This window comes from Cupressus sempervirens, chromosome 1 (genome assembly GCF_028749045.1).
Source record: "Cupressus sempervirens isolate cs-2001-9-10 chromosome 1, ASM2874904v1, whole genome shotgun sequence".
Classification (NCBI taxonomy): domain Eukaryota; kingdom Viridiplantae; phylum Streptophyta; class Pinopsida; order Cupressales; family Cupressaceae; genus Cupressus; species Cupressus sempervirens.
In genome coordinates, this window is record NC_143118.1 from 432,987,239 (window position 1) to 433,010,879 (window position 23,641).

Here is a 23,641-nt window from a genome sequence, read left to right on the forward strand (position 1 = left end):
TGACTATGTTAAGTTTATTCAAATTCTCTAATGAAAGATGCATATCTGTCCAAATTCAATGTGTATCAAAGGGATTAGGCTTTGAATTACACTAAGTTCGAGTGACTTTGTTCTTGTAAATAAATATGTGATACAAATACAATAAACACAAAAAAATTGTTTTGGTAAACAAAAATGCTTACAACTGAGGCTTCAAGACAATATTTGTTGAATCTCTTTTGGATAAAATTTAGTTGTGCTTACTCAAAGAAGATATCCTAGAATTTTAGAGGCACAAGCTCCTCCTTGTAGTGCACTCACTTCTCTAGCATTCCAAGCTTCAAATGCCAAGGGTCATAACTTTCCAAAGAGCCTTCTATCTCTACAGAGCCATGCAAATTGTTGAAAGTCCTAAGGGACCTTGCGCATCAACAAATAGATGGATATTGGAAAACAATAACATGTTTTTTTAGTTTGGAACATACATTTCCTCTAAGAGGTCTCATAGCCTTGAAAAATAATGTTTTATGCATCACAAGGATAATAGAAGAGAGCTATCTCCCGACTCACTCCATTTACTAGACTTGAACAATCACACATTCATATAGTGATATGGAAAGAGACTTCACTTTAGCAAGTTGCGACACAAGTTATTCCCTCTCATTGGCTCTTATAAAGAAAATTCTAGGAGGTAGGCCCATTAAAAATGTAAAATGGATTTATCTTGCACCCATGATCTACGACGAGAAGGGAACATGATACATTCATTATCTCTCCTTGAATTAACAATTTAAATAACACATCCAAAATGCACACATGTTGATCTTTTTAAGCACTAAGTGTTGTGTTTTTTATTCTACACAAAGATATAGTTTAGTGATTAATCCATTTGTATTTGGAAACAACAAATTCCCCTTTGTTTGGTAGTTCTTTAAGCATACTTACTATTTGTGAGGTATTTTACAAGCATAAATGGCCTCCTTTCACAACAAATCCTTTACAAATAGGTAGAGTTAGTAGGTTAGCAAAAGAAAACAAGAAATAGAATTGTGAAAAATGTATGAAAAAAATTCTCTACTAGATTTTGAGTATAACCGGAAAAATACAAAGTGTTTATAAGGAATTAAAAGACAAATCCACAAAATAGGTGTATTTGCTAAGTTGTAAATTTTAACCCAATAACATTGATTTTGCCTCAAATCTTACTCTAGAATATTTGCTAAAACAAAATGGGGAATATGCTCCAGTGTATCTGCGTTGTTGATTTAAAGAGCATATTTGCAATTTTTTAAGGTGTTTTCTAATTTCTTTTGGTGAATCTGTGAAAAAGGTGAAGTTATGAGGTGTATCTATTAATTGACATGAAAAATTTGTGCTATTAATTGACATGAAAAATTTGTGTCAATCTTGCAAGCTTCTAAAGTGTTGAAAACATTAATTTTGTTACTTTTGAACCCCTAACGTGGGTCCCACTGGGCGTGCCAAGAAGTGTGCAAGGAAATGTGAATAAAAAGGTGTGTAAAAAATTAGTATAAATTCTTATAACACACTTTCAAAACAACATCATGATTAGAGATTTTTAAAAAAAAGATTTGAAAAAAAAAGATAAGAAATGCAAACCAATGCAAACCTTGTTGCAACGATTTGTCCAAAATCATATGATGGTATTTGTGCTTAGAATTTCAACATCATCACAATGACAACATATTCCATATTTTCTCAAGTTTAGAAAAATAACATGAAAATGACATAAGGATGAAGAATTCTTTCTAAAAAACGCACAAGTTTTTTTTGAAGTTGCACAAATAAGAATGTATGTGTTTGAATGAGAGGATTTTTTGGTTGTATATGAGAGTTAAAAGGATTTTGCATTAATGGAAGGTGGTTGAGAGGAATAGGAAAAGACTTTCCATAGATGACAAATTATGTCTCAAAACCCCTAAGTTAAGTGATGAGGAAATAACAGAATATCAAATAATTTTAAGGGGTAAATTTTTTTAAGAACCTTTAAGGAAAATTCATGTTGTGTCCTTTTGAGATTCAGATGGATGGGACAAAGTTTGACTCTTCTTCTTTAACTGCATATTTTTTAGGAATGTGCACACGCTTAGTGAGAGGTTGGACTTAATGACATGGGTTAACTAGGAGGCAAGTGGGCTTTGTTGACAATGCAAGTGGGTGGTGAGAATATATGTAGGTCTTAATTAGATAAATAGGTTTCCTTAATTAAATCAAGGATAAGAGGTGCAAGTGAGAAAAAATAAGAGTATGCAAGTGGATGTGAGTTTAAGTGAACTTTGAAAAATTCAAAATTTATGTAATTAAATAAATAGGTTTATTAATCTAAATGGAATTTGGACATTAGATAAGTAAGAATAATTAATTTATCTAGTAAGGCTCGCAAATGGAAAGAATTAATTAAATAGGTTGGCTATTTAATTCCAAGGATCGAGAGGGGGCTATAGAAGAATATATGCTAATAATTTAATTTAATTACATAAGATGTTTATTTAATTAAATAAAGCCACAAACATTAGATAAATTAAACAATTAAATAACTTACCAAAATTGAAGAATATGAACAATTAATTAATAATTTAATTATGTTAGGATTTGGATGTCTATGGAAGGATTAATTGCATGAAAATGGTTCTGAATGTGAGATACATTTTATCCTAATTGAGATAAGGCTCCCCATATCTATTGTTGTTGAAAACAACTAATACTAAACTACAACCTATATAGTCCTAAAAAGTAAGCACCTAATTTGAGCTCAATTTTAAGACCATTTTATGGATACTTTAGTGTATTTTCTAATGGTAAGACCTCATATCTCACTTAAAAGGTATTCAAATTTAAATATGGCTCCTCCACCTTCTTCAATTTTTGCTTTAGCTTGAGGTTGGCTCTTTTTTCTAGGCACAATTTCTCATTTTCCATCCAATCCCATAATTCATTTCCTTACCTAAGACCTATTCATTTATTTTTTGCTTTTGCGATCTACTCCAACCTTGCGACAACCTGTATTTTCTCCCCCTACTCCTTTTCACCATACTCAACATCCTTGTTTAATTCTAGTCTAGTTTACCTAGTGACTTGTATCTCAAGTTATGGACCCAAAATTTTCTCGGAGCCCAATGATGGGTTTTTCTTATGAGATTTTAAATTGTAGTTAGACTAGATCAAATTTGAATCTTGAATAGAGGGAGTTAAGTATAAAAGAATGTCATCCCTCCTCATTGGGCATATCCCATTCAAGTGAAAGCTACCAAGATATCAATCAAGAATTCAAGCATTCAAGTAATCATGAATTCAAGCATTCAAGTAATCAAGAATTCGAGTGCAAAGAAACTATCAAGAGTCATCAAACATTCAAGTCTTCGCTTCTCACATGTAATTAATTAAGGCATTTTCTTCCATAGATTTAGCTTGTTTTCCTATTGGAGGAAAAGAAAACGAGTTTTCTATCAAGGAAGGAGATCCAAATTCACCCAATGAGCTCCACCCTTCTCTCTATTCCCCAATTGAACATTGAGTCGAATTAAAACATTCATTTCATGAGGTTTTGTCTTACTTGATTTCTTTTGAGGTTTTGTGTTTAGTCAAAGTTATTGCATCAACACACTTGATTACATTTTAAAAAGTAACTACATCTACAAGGTATGACAGTTCATTTTCTAGATCTATCTTTTGCTACATGACATTATAGTTTTCCTTTATGACATGATATTGAGGATGTTGGTATGATAACCACGCGGAGTCGATGGCTAGTATCTGTACATCCTTGTATAATCAAACAACAACAACACATATATGTACAAACATTAGAAGACAAGGAAGGAGGAGTGTACAACTACCTCTCCTTATCCTACAAACATATCGAGCAAAGTATATACCAAAACACAATGGGTTAGGAACATATGTAGTCATCACAGAAATAGGTCATCCTAAACATCATTACATATTACAATGAATGATTTGTAACTAATTAGTAATCATAATCAAAGAACATATCATCAAGCACACTGTAGAAGTTCCTCAAAACCTTAGTCAAGTGAAAGCATATTTATCATTGTCAAACTAGATCATAGGTAGGATATAATGAATAGAACCAAGCAACTCTAGACAAATTGCACATTCATTAGCTAATTAACCCTATAGTTGAGATGACATCTCCTAGTTCTTCAAAATACTTAAAATAAATGGATGTTACTCAAAGATTCAATTGAAATAATTAGAATACTAACCAGACTTTGAATATTAATTAATTATGTCTTCTAATACATTTACTTTTCACTAATTATTCAAATTTGTGTGAAAGAATATTGGTTGATCAATCATTAATTATTTATTAAAAAGCGTGAATAATTTGATTACCAATTATACATTTAATTTGATGCAAAATGGGGAGTCCAACTTTGCACCTGCAAATTGCATTATGTGCATCTCCTACAACTGTGTCATTCAATGAGCTCGAATTTATTTGAGGCATCCTCTTCTACATTACATTACTTTTTTATTGACTTGTTGAGCCTTTGTTACCTACTACAAGCACCAAACGCTTTTTTAGTCTATATTTTGTTTGTGAGATTTTTATTTTGTATTGGAGATAATTTCTACAATTAGTCAAATTATGATATTGCTATCAGAATTTAACTATGTAATTTTTTAGTCAAACTCATTGATATTGCTATCAGAATTTAACTAAGTAATTTTTGAGTCAAACTCATTGACCATTGTTCATGTTTTATCAAATATAGGTCAATAAATTTGATTCAACTATATCACAGTAGCAATATCATAATCAGGTAAATTGATAAATCAAAACTATGTTACGCTTTCAGAATTAACTATTGTACACTGTGAGGGCTTCCACACTTCCAAACAATCCTACTTGTATTTTCTCAACCTTTGTATATAAGAGCAAAAACATGATTTGGGAGGTTATTCATCTAAATATACTGTTTTAGCTTCAGCTTAATATTTTTTATAAAACTGAACTGCAACTTATATTCACTGAACTTCAGCTCACGGATACAAATACAATTACTATCTGTTGTTTTCTGTAGTCTCTTATAGCTCTTAAGAACTGGACTTGGTATAAAATGAGTTCTAAAATATGAAGTTAGTCAGTATACAGAAAATGACTAATAAAATATAAAGATAACTACTATGTAGAGAATTGAACAGCTCCGGATGAAGTATTAATGTGATCCATAAATAAATCATGACACAGAGCCTGTAAAGCATTGGCAACAGACATGGACTATGGGTCGATGTTATAGAACAATAAAGTTGTTGATAGGAGAAGTCCGTCAACACAGAAAAGATAAGATTAATAAATAAGAGTCTTCAAGTATTAAATCTTACAGGTGGTGTGCGACCAGGTAATTGAATGCATCTGCTTTCACAGTTGGGATTGCAGTATTCAACAACATTGAATGAGATGACCGTCTTTATGGAGAAGTCTACGCAGCAAACTAGAACGTTAGCGTTACAGATGAGAAACTTAAATTTTAATTTCCACAAGACATTAAAAAAACAATCTTGGTATGACCCAACGACCTCATCAATTCCATTGCTCACGGTGAATTCCTCTTTCGTCAGAACATCTGCGTGTGCTCTGCCTCCAACAATAATGCCCCTGCTTTCCCCTGCATATTTCCGGCATGAATCATCCATGCCGATGCCGTGTGTTTTCCCACTATATAAGCAATCCCCCTCGCTTACATCAACCCACAAATTCATTTTCCTCGTTGAAGTTTCTGTCGAGAGTAAAAGACACTGACAATGGCGGGCCAAAATGCTGTGAGAGAAGAAGAGGAGGAGATCATTTTCCGCAGTCCCTTTCCAGCTGTTCCAGTCCCTGATAACATTAGTCTACCTGAATTCGTTTTGAGGACAGATTGGAAAGGGAATGAGAAATTCAGTAACAATGTGGCTCTGATAGAGGCCTCGACTGGCAAGGAATACACTTATGATCAAGTTTATTCTCTGACGAAAAGATTTGCAGCAGGGCTGATTCAAAAAGGGGGAGTATTAAAGGGCGATGTGGTGCTTGTTGTTTTGCCCAACATGGCGGAGTATCCCATTATTGCGCTTGGAATAATGTTGGCTGGGGCAGTGTTCTCCGGTTCGAATCCCGCCGGTCATGTTACTGAGATTGAGAAACAGGTAAGGGATTCAGGGGCGAAATTTATCGTCACTGTTTCCTCTATTTATGATGAGCTCTGCAACCTGGAATTCATGGCTTCTATGACCATCATTATAACTGACGATCAAAGCAAATTAGAGGGCACAACTGTGCTGCCTTTGAAGGCATTGTTTGAGACGGATGAGACTGTAATTGAGCTGCCTGTAGTTGGGCAGGATGATCTGTGTGCTCTGCCATATTCTTCGGGCACCACGGGTGCCTCCAAGGGCGTCATGCTCACTCACAGAAATCTTATTGCCAATTTGTGTTCTACCCTTTTTGATGTTGATGAATCTTTGCTGGGACATTTCACAACCTTGGGTCTCATGCCCTTTTTTCATATCTATGGCATAACGGGCATCTGCTGTGCAACGCTGCGTAATAAGGGTAAGGTTGTGGTTATGTCCAGATTCGATCTGCGCTTGTTTATGGATGTTCTAATCAACTGTGGAGTGAATTTTGCGCCCATTGTGCCGCCCATCATGCTGGCTTTGGTGAAGAATCCCATCGTCCAAGAATATGATCTCAGCCGCTTGCAGCTCAAAGCTGTCATGACGGCCGCTGCTCCTCTCGCCCCCGACCTCCAACGAGCTTTCCACGAAAAATTCCCTGGCGTTGAGGTGCAGGAGGTACGCATTTTCCTCCATCTTGTTTAAGATTCCTTTAGTGCTGTATATTATTCTTTCTGTTCATATTAGATTACTAAAAATTATTGACATAAAACAATGAGATTGCGCCAGTTTCTTCCAGCAGTCAGATTAAACAGATTATTTATATATGAGATCTGTGGCATAACACCTGAATTTATTTAGTTAGAAATCAAATTTTGAGAAAAAATGTAAATAAAGTATAAGTTTATTCACTTACTTGAAAATAAAAAATTTCATTATATTTATCAATACAAAGTTCTGCTTATGCAATAAGTAAATATTCATGAGACCATCAGTCTTACAATATCTGTTGAAAAAAAAACTAAGCAATCTCAAATAGTTAAAATAAGCCAAGCAGTGAAATGGAACCGTTTCAAAAATCTACTAATTACCTAACTTTTAGATTTTGAACTTGGATTTCTCGAAGAAAAGTTCAATTCTTCAACAATTTAAACTCAATCCTTTAAACAATTGTGGAAATTTTAAACATCACAAAAAACAAATAGTTGACTGTTCATGTTTGAAGGTATAATTTTAATTTTGATGTTCGAGATTTATGAATTCGAGAGTTCATACCGTTTGTCCTGCTGTAAGTACAGGCTTATGGCCTGACAGAGCACAGCTGCATCACGCTCACACATTGCTCTCCTGACAACACCACCCGAGGAATAGCAAAGAAGAAATCAGTTGGATTCATTCTTCCAAATCTGGAGGTGAAGTTCGTCGATCCTGAAACTGGGAAATCATTGCCAAGGAACTGCAACGGCGAACTTTGTGTTCGAAGCCAATGCGTTATGCAAGGTCAGTTCATCTCATCACTAACCAAAAGTAAAATGCATCTCTCATTTCATTTCTCATTTCTCTCAATCTCAGTGTTTATAAAACGGTGCAAACGCAGGCTATTATCAGAAACCACGAGAGACAGAGATGACGGTGGACAGCCATGGGTGGCTGCACACGGGCGACGTGGGATTCATAGACGACGACGGCGACGTGTTCATCGTCGACAGAATAAAAGAGCTCATCAAATACAAAGGCTTTCAGGTAACTTCCATTTACACTCTTCCAATGAAAGAAAAATTTATGGAACTAGGAAAAAAATGGTTTTGACATTAAAACAAAACAAATGGCTGCATTTTACAGGTTGCACCTGCAGAACTGGAAGCGATCCTTCTCTGTCATCCATCGGTGGATGATGCAGCAGTCGTTCCGTAAGTGTCTCTGTTTCAAACCCTAAAACTAAATCTAAAATTATTTTTTTATGGTGATGTAAGAGAATCAAGATCCAAATACCTGTCAATTTGAGTGTTAAAAGATCCAAATACCTGTGAATTCGCCGTGAATTTGGGTATCTTAAAGATCCTTCTGCGAGAAATTCAATTTCTGAAGATTTTTTGAAGTACAGGTTGCCGGATGAAGAAGCAGGGGAGATTCCTGCAGCGTGTGTGGTGAAGAAAGAAGGGGCGACAGAGACAGAGGACGACATGATAAAGTTCGTGGCATCGCAGGTGGCGAATTATAAGAAAGTGAGAGTCCTGCATTTTGTGGCCTCCATTCCCAAGTCATCGTCAGGGAAAATTCTCAGGAGACTCGTCAGAGACAATCTCCTCGGCCTCACCAAAACTGCTGCTAATTAGCTGCCGCTTGCCTTTCTTTGCACTGATGAAGTGTTAATGTCCATTTCACATCAAGTTTTATGTTTCTTCATTTTATGCAGGGGTCACCACTTCCAAAACAATAACGAAAAAAAAACTTATGTACTATCTCCAAAATAAAATCAGCTAAATTTTGTTCATATTTGTTTTTCTTTCTTATTATGTACCATCTTCAAAATAAATTAAATAATAAATAATAAATAATAAATGTCTAGTTAATGGATCTTTGGTATAGTATTCAAATTTTTTTAAAGAGCTTATAAGAAATCAAGTTTTTCTAAGTACAAAGTTTCAACATTATAAGAAATGAAATTAGATTATGCTTTAGATAAATTGACAGTACTCCTTTTATTCCTTGGCTCTTAACATAATAGAGATTTTGAACTTTAGCTACTTTTTGTTTTATACATATAGTATTATACAATTATTCAATATATATGATATTTTATTATGTATCTTGAAAAATTTAGTTAATAAGAATAGCAATTAAGATGTGCATAAATAATAATGTTTTAAGTGATACAAAAACAATTTGCATGAGAACCTGACTATTAGTTCTACCCAACACAATCTTATAAAATTGTTAATAAAAAACTAAGTTATTTGAAACACCCCCTTATGACATATTTTTTTTATCAAAGTAGGTATACTAAAAATAAGACTAAAATAAATGTAGTGATTTGAATGACTGCCTATTCATAGGACCATGGCTACCAAAACTTTACTACATTGGTTACCAAAACTATTATTTGATTGAAGTTTTGGGTATCAAAATCTCATTATCTTAGTCAACAAACTTATTCCTCCTTCACTTGTCATGACTACTAAATTACACTATGTTGGCTATCAGAATTATTCCTCCATCATCATGACTACCAAAACATCACATTGTCCTAGTAACCAAAATTTTATCCCTACTTCATTATGTTGACCACCAAATCTTTTTTTTTTTTTGTCTTAGTTACCAAAACTTATATCAAATTTGACCACCAATTTTTTTATACTAAAACTTAGATCATTGTATTGATTGCCAACACTTTTGATTGAATTCATTGTTTTGTCCATGAAAACTTTTCATTATTTTGGTTAGTATATCTTCAGAGCACAACTACCAACATAATTTTCCAATCAAAATGGAAACATTAAGGCTTCTTGGACCATACACCATATTATTGGAAAAATTGAACACAGTATCCAAAGTTTTTGTGGTTTCTGTTTAACTTATAATTACAATGAAACAAATACGGTTGTAGACCCTCTTGCTAATTATGGCATTTGAAATGATGATATCATAAGATAGAAAGATGAAAATTATATGAATGATGACATTATTAACCTCCTTAATTATGAAAAGATTAATAAAAAGGTCGGGATGATTTCAAGACATGAAAGAACTGATATTTAGTTATTGCAATAAATACAGTAATGATGCTAATCATCCATCAAATTTGGAAATTATTAAGGAGACTAATTTATTACACGCTTTCTAGATTTTTAGTTTCATCTTTTTTGTGTGTCTATGTTTCTCTTCAAGAGCATTCACGATTCCCTATTAGGCAATCTCAATATAGGTGGGGATTTGAAGAGAGAAAAGCCCAGTGCCTACGAGTGGAAAAATTAAGCTATGGTTTGGAGGAATCTTGAGAAGGGTGGGATTATGCCCTACTTGGAGAAATTGCATGGCTTTGACAAGGACATCACCAAGAATTTTGTGGAGATTTGGAGCAATGGTTCTATTACTCTTTGTGGTAAACAACTTGTGCTTATGGTTGATTTGATTGCAAAGATCACTGACCTTCCCTTGTTTGAGATGAAACTTTACAAAGAGGTGAAATTTTTTTTAAAGGCGATGAAAGCATTTCCTAGAAATCAAATAAGGAGAAAGCCATTTTGGTTAGAGGTAAGTTGGATTTTTATGAGATGGGCCAAATTAAACCTATGTGGGCTAAAGTGTTAGAGCTGATAATGGAATATTTTATAGTCGATGGTTGTTTCATTAGGGTTCATAACTTTCACTTTATGTTTCTTAATCAATTTAGACATAAAATAAGGGTTTATTTCCCTTATTTTCTCCTCTACTCTCTTAACAATAGTATAAAGGAGCACCATAAGAATGCTACCAAACTTGTTCTGCATGAGGGTCTCATTTATCTTATTTGTGAGTATTTTAGAGATAATTTATAGGGGGTTGGACAAAACCCTCTTGATTTGTAGGAGGATAAACGTAAGAGAGAATGGAGTGATTCTAATGAGGATAACTCTAAATGAAAACCCCTCCTTGTGTAATAAAACCCAAATGATGACTCTAGCATACTAATGTTTGATGAGCTCAAATATATGGAGACAAAGGATAAAGAAGATGAGGATAATATGGAAGAGTTTTTCCCTTTCTTTATGTCATTTTTCTCGTATGCCTATGTCCATTACAAAGAGATATTGCTTTATCTTTATTTTTCTTATCACCTTCTTACATGGTATTTTCCATCATAAGCCTTAGTAAAAGGGACATCAAATTTGAATCTTTAACAATATTTGACCATTTATTGCTAAGTGGATTGCAATCCAACAATGGGTAGTTTAATTTTTTATTACTTATCACTTTCCTATCCTCCAAGCATTGTTTCCAAGAAATTGTGTATGGCTTTATAAAGGCATATTAAGGTGATGATTGGGCGTGTTCATTCACTGAGAGACATGTTGAATCCTTCATTTTATTACTAATTATTTACATCAACTACTTCCCTTAGTCGACAAATCAAATGGAGATAGTTTATATTGTGTTATGTAGTTCATTTAGGATTCTTTATATTATTTTAATATTGTGTTGTATAGAAATTATGGTCATTAGTCCACTCTTAGATCATCCTTAAAATCATACTAACATTTTATTATTTAGAATGTGTACTATTTATTTTTTACTTAAATATTTATTAACAATAATAGTCATTGATTGTTATTCTTCATTTGTTTATTGAAAATTACCAAATGTTTTTCATTTACTATATACATTTGTTTACTAACAATATCGATTGACATTATTGGCTAGTATATGTATGTATGTGTGCATCTATTTTATATTAATTAGGGACATTGACATCTTCACATATTTCTCCATCATGATTGTAATAATCTCACCATTATAGAGTTGCAAATGTATACTATAGATTGTTGGAAATATAATAGGGAAAGTGTGATATCGAGAGGGGGGGGAAGGGGGGCTGAATTAAGATCTACAAAACTTCTTTCACTTCAAAAAATGAAACATATTGATATCACCACATAAAACCCACATTTAAATATTCATCTAATATCAATGCAATCATTCATATTAACATAATATCAGATCTACCTTCTAACTAAATGATTGTAAATTCATATCACAATAACAACAAATGTGGTAACACAAAAACCCTCCAAGGTGAAGGTAAAATTGTGGTGGGGATGATACCCACAAAATTTTCACTATTGCAACAGTAATGTTGTGCATGTTAAGGCTACAATAATTTGATCACTTTTGATGATCCACCCTGTGAAAGGGTCTTCCCTATTAAAGGCTAAAATAACTGCTAGGTTCTACCTTGGTTAACAATTTTTTGTTAGAATTATTTAGAATAACTAAGAGGGGGGGGAGTGAATCAGTTATCCAAGGTCCAATGATGTCCAATACAACTTTTTCTTCTAATCCTTAATGGCACATAATTGAAATTATCATGCATGCAATTGAACATTAAATAATCATGAGAAGTAAATATGCATCACACCATAACACAAATAATTTTGATGACCCAAAAACCCTCCAAGAATAAGAAGGTAAAACTGGGGTGGGGATGATACCCACTGAATAATTGCGCAATTGATTTCAACCACTTCTGATGGTCTGCCCTGTTAAAGGCTACAACACATTATTAAATGTGACCTTGTTAAAGAATTTCTATAGCCTATTAGGAGTGTGCCCTATTAAAGGACTTAAGAACATTCAACTTGGAATGTCACCCTATTAAAGGATTTACATAGAGCTGTTAGGCTCACCCAAGTCCATGGGATTTACAGTCATCTTCTCAAAAGAATCTTTCATCCCTCTCTAAGGATCTCCTATCCTCCTCCTAAGGATCTCTTATCCTTTTCCTAAGGATCTCTTTATCCTTCTTCTGGAGATCTCTTTATCCTTTTCCTGAGGCTTATTCACCTAGCTGTTAAGCTAACCTAGCAATGTAGGATTTCAATATCTAATACAATGGTAAGAAAGTATTAGAAGGGTTTTGACCTGATACAGATTGCAACTTCAACCTTGCAGATTTCAGATCGCTCTTCAGTCCTTTTCTTTGCTTGGCTTTCCTCCCTCGCAGTGCTGATAGCTTGTTCACCCTTCAAGATTTGTCTCCTTGAGTTCTTCCACTCATTATGCCAATGCACTCCATGATCATTTGATCAACTTAGAATTTTGATGCTCTATTCTTACTTCTCTTGGCTTCTTCGCATGACCATACTTTATGACCAACTCGCTCTCGTGCATGCACATTTGATCTCTGACCTACAACTCCTTATAAAGAAGTTTTGTTCTTCATTTCCCACTCAAATCTTAATTTGATCTTGAGAAAACGATATTATTTTCCTTCCAAATTATTTCTTCTAGAAGCTTCATGATACATCCATTAGCATTTGCCTTGAATTGGTTTGCATGGTTTACATTAAATTCTGTGACATCTACTCATCATCCTTATCATCCAACTAATTCACAAAATTTGATGTAACAAACTTATCGTTGCTGATCTGGAAAATCTTTGACTTAACAAATAATGCAGCAACTCAACATTATTGATTTACTGATGCTCGGTTCCTTCTATGTTACTCAGCTTCTATTGTTATTTTAGTTGCGCTCGGCACCTGAAGAAATTTTGTGTTACTTGACACTTGATCTTCACTCAGCACCAAAAGGCTGCTCGGCACCTGAAGGCTACTCGGCACCTAAAGATCACTCAGCTCCAACTGAGAATCTGTTCGGCACTTACAAGCTAGCTCATTTCTCTCTCCAATGAACTTAGTTAATCCTTACATCTTTGATGTGTCTCAGTGTGTCCATCCTTTGTGTCTTAGAGTATGTCATCAATACACTATTTCATCAATGGCTTAACTGATCCTTATACTTCATTACAACACCATAACTTCAACCTTTCTCTAGGTGCTCTAGTTATATCTTATTGATTTCCACCTCCTTGTCAATCAACCAATTGATAGTATTTGGATCACTAAAGCAATTGTCATTCCTGCAAGTAGCAAGTTTGACATCAATGATAAAACAATGATTGAAAACATTCTTTACTAGTTCTATTATTCTTCATTCATGAGCTTTTCAATTATTTCCAACAATCTCCCTCTTTGGCATTGATGGCAAACCAAACTGATCAATTGATCAACTTAGTTACCACCAAAGTTACATACAAACTTAGACAAACTGAATCCTCGTTTCTGCTTCTCCCTCTTTACTATTGCATCCTTAGTATTGATCTCATACATCTCCATATCTAATCCTTTCATTGATTAGTTTCTCATAAATCTCCCTCTTTGACATAAATGCCAAAGATATAGCATCTTCAACATGCTAAATATAAGCTTTGCATCTTCATGTTTTCTCCCTCTGTCACCATGCTTGTGAATGATCTAAAAATTTTGTTCTTATTGTCATCCTCTACATCACTCTTTTGATATTTCAATGTTCTACTCCTGTTGATGTTGGGCAGCTTCTTTGTTCCTTTAGATTGCTTGAGTTAGGGGCATTACCCCCAACTTGCCTCTAAGATATTCATAAGGATCCTTGGGCAATGGTTTGGTGAAGATATTTGCAGTTTGCTCCTTTGTGTGAATGTACTCCATCTTCACTTGTTTGTCTTCCACTAATTCTTTGATATAGTGATACTTGATTGCAATATGCTTGGTTTTTGCATGCATTACTAGATTCTTGGATATGTTTATAACACTTGTATTATCACAATATACTATCATAGGTTCGGTTAATACCTTTTTAACTTCTTCCATCTACTTCTTGGGATAATCATCTGATACAACAACCTCATCATCTGACTCATGATACTTATATAAATCAACAACATCGAATATAAGAAATATATCCATGTCATCAGGTAACTCAACTTCATAAGCATTACCATTGTCAAAAAATTTTAAGATCTTACAAGGTCCAAACTTCTTCATCTTTAGCTTACTATATGTTCCAACAAGAAATCTTCTTTTCTTCAAATCAACCATCACCTCATCACCAACTTCAAAATCATGATGTCTTCTACACTTATCAGCATTCTCCTTATACTTCTGATTACTTTGTTCCAACTTTGGCTTCACTTCCTTATGCAAAGACTCCATAACATCAGCAAATTCTTCTTCTGCAACACTTCTCTCTTTTTCACTGGCAATACCTCTCAAATCTGATACTCCTCTAGGTTGCATTCTAGTAACAATCTCAAAAGGCAATGCACCTTGTACTTGTGCTGCAGGTGCAAAATAATCTATCTGACCTATTTTACTCTATGCTTTAGTGGTGCCTTGAGTTTCCATTGTATCCTTTCTAATTGCATCAACATGTGTTAGTGTAGCTTCTAGGAATTTATCTAAAGGTTGTCCATGAGTGACTTGAGGGTTGATGGTAGGTGGTTCTTGTGTTTTCACCTCTTCCCTTGGAGTATCAGTCACTAATTTCTAGATTTCATCTACACTTACTAATACAAGATTATCACATAATTTTACTTGCAGTGTAGATTGATCAAGTATCATTTTCAGATCTTCCTTTGTTAGGGGATTCATGTTCTAAGAAGTGAGATTATAAACATCCTTTACTGTTACCATTTCAATGTTTACACTTGTTATTTGTTGAGGGCTAACATTAGGCAATTATGTATCTTGTACACTTTATTCTTCTTGTTGCTCTACCTTAGTTGTTTCCTTGTCATCTATACTCATTTCTATACCTCCCTCAAATGTGTCTTCATTGTTGTCATCATCTTCATCATCTTTAACCTCTATAGGCTCTTGTTCACCTACATTTACTATAGCTAATCCATATGTGACCTTCCACATCTGTGTGGACTTCTTCACAATATCTTCAATATTATTTTGCAATATGCTAAAGGCTCTATATTTTGGAACAAATCCAACTACATATTTCTTCATAGCCTTAGCAATTTTTCCCTTACTAAGTTTAGGCATAACTTCAGCAAGGGATGGCTTCCTAATTTTCCTTTCTAAATTCAAACAATAATATCATTTCTGCTATACTCTTTCATATAAATTTTTAGGCATAGAATTTGCAATTTCTATTGGGGCTTTCTTAAAATTTTCCATCATTGCATATATTGCCTCTTTGACTTGATTCTTTTCAACTTTACTAAGATTATCAAAATCAATATGAGAAAATCCTATTAAATTTGCATTATTCTTAACATTTTCACATAGGTTTTCTAGATCTAAGGATGGGTTGTGACTCACCACTTGGAATTGGCTATTGTCATCTGATTTTGTTCTCTCCTCATTAGATTTAGCTTGAGCAATGTACTTTCTCCTTGGCCATTTTTGAGTTCCTCCTTGATACTCAATTGGTTTGATATTTTATTTTTCCTTTTGTGTAGTGACATGTACACTAGCCCTTGTGGTAGGTAATTTTGGTTTGGGTTGGCTTGGTTTGGTAGTCTTCTTGGTTATTGTCACTGATTGAGCCTTAGCCTTTCTCTTCTTTTGATCAATAGAAGTAGGTGCTTCCTTGGCTTCTTCTCCCTCAGCACCTTCTATAGTTTCTATCTCCCCCTCTTGCTGATCGTCTCCCATTCCTTGTGTTAGTACAAGTGGTACTTGGGTTTGTGTGTCTTCTTCCTCTTCATCCTCTTATTCTTTATCCTCTTCCTGCTCGGTACCATCTTCAAATTTACCTTTCAATTTCTTTGCCAAATTCTCCTTCTTGTTTATAGTAGAAGTAGTCTTTAGTTCCATGGTAATATTGGATTTGGCCATCTCATAATTACCAAACACTTTAGCATCCTTATCTATATCTTCATAAAGTAGTGCAGTTATTGTTGTAGAGGCCTCATCTACATTGATCTCATATCCTAATAGCCTTAGCCATCTTACCCTTGGAGTTGTTTCTTGAACAAATGTATAATCAACATCAACTAGGAAACAAACATCATCATAATGTTTTACCACTAATGATACTGGAATTCTCAATCTTTTCTTCATAGATTGCTTAAAGTCCTCAAAGTAACTTATCATTATTGATTCAAAATTCTCACCTAGTTGTTCAATGAATTCTCCTATTTGAACTACCTCTGACCTATTCGTCTTCCATGCCATAGTGCCAAATGTAGGAAATGTTTTTTGTACATAAAATAAGATACATATAAGAATAGAACCAAATTTGCACTGAGCACTCTTTGTTTTCCTTATTGCTCCTAAGTTCTCAACCAATTGTAGTTGTTGTAGCTTAGCAAGATCCTATGTGTGATCCTTTTTCACATTTTTGTAACCAACATCTACTACAATATAGGGCACACTATTTAATCTGCTTAATTGGTAAAACTTGTGTGAAATTACCCTTACTACAAAATCTATCAAAGGATCACTGATGGTGTCAATAGTCATTCCTCTCTTATTCCACATGGCTCCTATATTCTTTTCAATGACCTCTTTTGAATAGCTCCTCAAAGTCTTAGGCCAATCTAGGGTTGGATACCTTGTTACCCTATGGATTATTCTTTTGGTTATTTTGATAGGCCCGTTGCCTAACCAAAGTGAACTATCATGAATCTTGCTTAATACAATCCTAATCCATTCAGTTTTGAAAACATTCAAGAAATCTAGGGCATGATTTAAACCTTTCTTCTCTACAATTTTGAATTCTTTTTTTAACACCCCATTTTCACAAAGTCTATCATATGCTTGATTGATTTCCATGTCTCCAATGTTTCCAATCTTACAGTTGTAACATTTCCTGACATCTTGATCCATTAAAACTTTTGGTGGTATCATGGATAACACACCAGAGGGATCTTATTTATATGCAATACTTGGTATGGCCTTGAAAATTGGTTGTTTGACCCTTATTACTAACTAGTTGAACATTCAAAACCTCTTTACCCTCTACACCCTTTGAACTAGATGCCATTTTGCAAAAATAGGGTTTATGAAAATAGAAATAGTATAGCCCAACACACATTAAATACCTTGCAAGATCTGATGAAATGGTGTTGAATCACTGTTCAGATCTCTTGCAATCACTTTTGAGAATTTCCTGATCACCTTTAGCTCTCCTTTCTCTTTCTTGATTTCAAAATGATGTAAAATGAGTTGAAATTGATCAAATACTTTTTTGGAAAACTACAATTAATGTTGAGTTCTTACACAGTTGTAAGCTTGACATCAACCAATTTTAGGCTTACTCAACATCCACTAGCATTTTCATTCATTCAGCAATCATTACGAGCTCACCATCAACTAGCTAGTCTATTAGCTTGTCATCCTCTAGCAATTCACTCGACAATCACAGGAAATGTTTCACGCTCGGTAAAAACATAATTAAAGATTTTTCTTTGATTCCTAATAACATCTTGCATCTTTATTCATGCTTATGTAAGCTTTTTAGTACTAAATTCTTTTGGAACTAATGTATGATATAAATTATGAATATCAGTCCCACATACCTCTTGATTACTTAGTTTGATGAGATGTGATCTCTTGATCCATTGGGTGAAGTGACCTCTCTCCACTTGAAGTGTTGCAATAGTCCTTTTTCTTCCATTTCTTGTTCATTTCATTTATGACATTTTCAATAGCTTTCTTGCCTTTGCCTTTATCAAACTTACAACTTGGTGCCTTTGACTTTGTTGGACAATATCGATTGATGTGACCAATCTTCAAATAGCTAAAATATGTGGTTTGACTCAACCACCTTTTGTGGTCACTTTTGAAGTGTGTTCTAATGCAATTCTTAGGAATGTGTCCATACTCTTGACAATAATGACAATTGTATCTTGTATTATAATCCCAGTTATAAGAGTTTTCATTGTTCTTTACCTTTGTTTGCTTGTCTGATGACCACATGGGTTTGGATCTGCACTCAAAAAATCTATGTCCATACTTCTGATAGTTATGAAAATATCCTTCAAATCTTTGTTTGTGCATGGTCTTGGATCTACATTCATGTGCCTGATGACCTTGTTTGTTGCATGGTGTAGGAGCACCTAGGCAGGCTAATTGTGAAACCTAGGTATTTCCTTATTTTTGGCTTGTAGTGGTGCTAGCCACATCACTAGTCTAATAATAGGTCCTATGTGGTCCTTAGGTGTGTTTAGGAGACTTGGCAAGACCCAAAGTGACCAAGCTGCTAGAAGTTGCCGACTATTGTCAACTTGGTGACTTAGGTCCGATAAAGGCTAACATGGTCTAGAAAGGTTCCAATGGCTTTGAATAGTTTATTTGAAGTCATTTTATTCATATTATATGTCTACTTGGTCTTTGTTCCAAATTTGGAGGTCTAATTCCATGTAGAACAAAAGTTGCTAAAATGTTGTCATGACAACATTTTCTTGCAAAAAGCAACTTTTTGCATTTTTTGAGTTTGCAACATCCTAAATGTTTAGAAAAGTTATGTAACTAATGGAGGAGCCTTTAAAAAGGTGAGGACAAACATTTTCATGGGTTGGACAAGTTGGTTTTGCATTGTTACGAATTGTGCAAGTATTTTGTTGCCGATTTTATGCATTTGAAGGCATTTTTAATAGAGGAGGATTGAATGGCCTGATTTTTGTGTTGGAAAAGTTCTAAAATATTTTTTTTCATCTTGTTGTAGTGTTGGTTTGATCATTTCAATTCATTTTTTATTATTTTAGAAAATCTTTTTATTCTTGCCAAGTTGTTGATCTGAACAAGGTTGCACTTAGAAAATGGGATCTTAGGGCCTCTTCCCACCATTGGAAACCTCTGGTATTTTGGGATTTGGAACTAAGATCCATGCAAATTATCTACTAGGAAGGAGGTCCCTTGGAATCATCATCAAGCATTTTTAAAGTGATGCCCTAAGCAAGCCAAATCCAACTTGGCTAGGAATCACAGTTGGAAAAATGAGCTATGGAGGGGATTGAGTGTGCAAACACCTCAATCTAGCCACATAGAAAGTAAGGAGAAGGCCTAACCTTGCTTCAGTCCAAGGGAGAGGTCTTGGAACATTTTCCAAGGTGGTTTTCCATCACAACAGTAATAAAGCACTTGAAATCCTCATTTTTGGCCTAAAAATGTACTTTGGTTGTACGGATAGTTTGGGGGTTGAAAAATCATAGAATCTTGAAGTACTCTGAAAAGGGTATCCAAAAATGTAATTTTTTTGCAAGGTTGTTAAGAAGTTTTTCAAAAAAAATTGTTTCCAGCTATTTAGGAGGGCTAATTCCTAGTAGCCTTTTTGGAGCAATTTGGTGTATTTTCCCTAGTAGATTGAATGCACCTATGAAATCAGCATTGTTTAGGGTCATGGATGTTAGAAGGAGTCTAGAAAAATGCTGGATGAAGAATTAGTACCCTTGGAGCTATAGATGGACTTGAGGGTTAGTAGCAGACTAGAATCAACTAGTAAGAAATTTGATGTTACTTTGTTGGTATGCCCCCAACTGAAGGATTAGCATCTCTTGAGCAAGGTCCTTGTAAGCATAGGGTGTGAAGAAGCCCTAGTGGGTCTAGTGAATGACCTAAGGTAGCCCTGACAGAGCTTGGGGTTTGGAAGCAAGGTTGGGGTGTTACATCATTGCACTTATGGTGTTGAACCATGCTCTTATGCTTGACATTCTGATTTGTAGTTTTGCTCTTGCACACATTAGTAGTATGTCCTATCTTACCAAATTATGACAAATAGGTTTGAAGTTCTTACCTTTATTTCTCCTTTCTTCAGCACTTTTGGATGATTCTCCTTCTTCAATACTTGTGCATCCCAGTCTAGATGTATCATTAGTGGATCTAGGGGATCTCAATAATTGCTCAAAGTATTTGATGGCTTCACTTGGTCTATTGAAACTTTCACTAAATTCCTTTTCCCTTTTTAGGTCATTTTTTGATTGCTCATTGTACAAATTCAATGTCATTAGCTCAATGTCCTTGACATTCAATTCATAGTTGGCATTTTTCATTTGACTCAGAGTATCCAATTTCATGTTGGAAATCTTGGTAAGCTCTGATGATTTCTCTTCTAGTCTATTTCTCAAAATTCTTTTGTCTTCTTCAATCATGGCTTTGTCTTCCATAGCTTTCTTCTTTTGTTTAGTCATCTCACATAGTAGTATGGCTTGTGATTCTTGCTCTAGCTTGAGATTTCTAATTTCTTCAGCTTGGGCTCTATTCTTTTCCATTAGATATGTAACTGCTACATCAAATTCATTTGAGTCTCCATTGGTAAATGGCTTAGTAGTGTCTATCTCTCTATATTGTGCACCATTCTCCTCAATAGCAATTTCCTTCCTTCTCTTCAAATATTTCTTTAAATCTTCTCTTGCTTGATTTAGTTGATGTAGAATGAGATTTATTTTAGTATCCTAATTCTCAATGATCTTTCCCAACTTGTAGACTTTCATTTCCAAGATCTTTCCTCAAAGTTGCAAAGCTTCTCTTTCAGAGAACTAGGCTCTGATACCAATTGTTGGGATTACAATAGGAAAGGTAAACTTGTGGGGGGGGGGTGTGTGAATCAGTAGTTTAGAATTTGACCTATAAAACATTCACCACATATGCATTTCATACATTTAATAAGTAAACTGAAATACCATGTAAAGTATGTACATCTAAATTATGTAAACAAATAAGCATTCACACATATATGTGACACCAGATATGATTACCCAGAACCCTCTAATGAGAAGGTAAAACTAGGGTGGGGATGACACCCACAAATCTTCACTACTATAGTAATAAAGTGTATCCAATGAAGGTTACAATGTTTGATCATGAAACATGATCCACCCTATGAAAGGTATGCCCTTTTAAAGGCTTACAAAGATTGTTAGGTCTCACCCTACTAGAATGACTTAGCATTGATCCTATGATTAGCATTTGGTTGCTTGATGACATATCACCTCTAAACTGATGTATTCTTGATCCTTCTTGAGGAGATGTCTTTCTGATGTATGCTATTCCCTTCCTCTTTTCTCCTTTAAATGATTTTGCAATGCAATTTAAGTTTACAATTCCTTAGCTACCACACATGCTCTATTTGTGCATGCAAACTTCTCTCTTTGCTTCTTCCATGCACATATGAAGTTTAGGGTTTGTCCTCCTTAAGAAGGCTTAGGTGACTTAGGGTTAGGTATGAATCAATGGTTGTGATTCATCCATTTTGCCGCTTAAACCTTCCTTTTACCTAATTGGTTGTATGTAATGCATTGGGATTCCAACTTGAGATTCATCCTTATCTCCAAAATATCATAATTCAATCTTTAAGCTGGCTCAAAAATAGTTTACATAGCTGTTGTGCCATTACAAACAACTATGAAAAAATTGTGCTACTCAGCATCTGAAGTCTCTGATGCTTGGCATATAGTTTTTTCTATGCTGTGACTCGGCATCTAAATGACTTGGCATACACTGCTTACTTGGCTCTTGAATCACTTGGTATACACTACCTGCTAGGCACTTGAGGGACTCAACACATGAGTGGCTCAACAAATGAGTTGCTCGATGCTCACTATGGACTTGGCATGCTCTATCTTATACATGTTGTGCTCGTCATGTACTACTTGTTTAACATGAACTAAGTAAATGACTTAAGTGTATAGACACTCACATGTCAAAATCAATCTAAGATCAACATAACATTCATACTGGAACTTGGATTCAATATACATATGCTTCTCTATTTACTCAACAAAAAATACCTCTTCAATTTATTTAGTCTCTACTCAAGTAGTTCAGCTTATATATATGCTTGGCCTTAATTGGGGTGCTCAACAATCACTAACTTGTTTGGCATGTTATGAAAAATGAACAAGTCCTTTAGTATGCTCAGCCTTTACTAAATGACTTGGTTACAATGATGAATTTTCACCCTTTCTTAGTAAATGACTAAGTATTTGGACACAAATAGACTACATAGGCTTAGAGATCAACACATGACCCCTCTTCAACAAGGAAAAATTGCATGTATTTATTGATTTTTCTTCTAATATTTTGAAGTCTATTTGATCTCCCTATTGTAGACCTACTACATGTCTCACTTTCATTTTCTATTCCCACATTTTCCTCACTCAAGAAATATAGATATGATACATACCTATTTGGTGGTACTCATAGTCCATCAAATGAGAGATGTAGTTGAAGGAGCGATATTTTTTTTAATAAGGGTAATGTTGATGAAGTTGATCTAAATTGCATGTTTAGGGTAAAGAGAAAGAAAGAAAATAATAAATTACTTATCTAGGGTGTACTGACTTATACCTGTTGATCCATGTCACTATATAGGATCCTTGTTAAAGAGGTTAAATTTCTTGCATATGTAAATCATTTATCTTAAGATAGTTAAAAATTACATGATACATATGCTACAAATTACATAAAACTCAACATGAGCAATATGCATATATCATAATCACTATATATATTTTTATTTGTTACCTCTAATTTATATGTGCTAGCTATACAAGATCCTCAACAAAAGGGGTGAAGATGTCTGCAATCTTTTGCCTATTTCCACAAAGGGTGACAATCATGCACAAAAAGTATATTATAAGTAATTAGCACCAATAAATAAGCATCATAACACATATTTGAAACATGTGTATCATAAATCACCTATGTTGTTATCATTATAATTGAACACAATGAGTTAATTTTACCATGCCATTAGACTTCAACACGAAATAAATTAATCACAAAAACATATAAGAAAAATAATTATGCAAGTAAATCAAGACCTCATATATTTCATTAATCATACCTCATACATTTCATTGATTATATCATTGATCATTTTCTTCATCCATCACATCATCATGACCATCATAATCATCGCCATCATCATCATCATCATCAACAACAACAACAACATGACCATCATTTTCATCATCACCATCATCATCATCACCACCACCACCACCACCACAAGCATCATCATCATCATCACCATGATCATGATC

The 23,641-nt window shown here is 34.3% G+C and overlaps 1 protein-coding gene across 1 annotated transcript; it reads left to right on the forward strand.

Moving 5' to 3' along the window:
• Positions 1-5,715: 5,715 nt before the first annotated feature.
• On the forward strand, positions 5,716-8,699 carry ACOS5 (acyl-CoA synthetase 5). Its single transcript, XM_089827654.1, has 5 exons — positions 5,716-6,801; positions 7,422-7,623; positions 7,721-7,866; positions 7,966-8,033; positions 8,228-8,699. Exons 1-5 carry the CDS (start codon positions 5,770-5,772, stop codon positions 8,457-8,459), a joined length of 1,680 nt encoding a protein of 559 aa, XP_089683780.1. The 5' UTR covers positions 5,716-5,769; the 3' UTR covers positions 8,460-8,699.
• Positions 8,700-23,641: the final 14,942 nt, after the last annotated feature.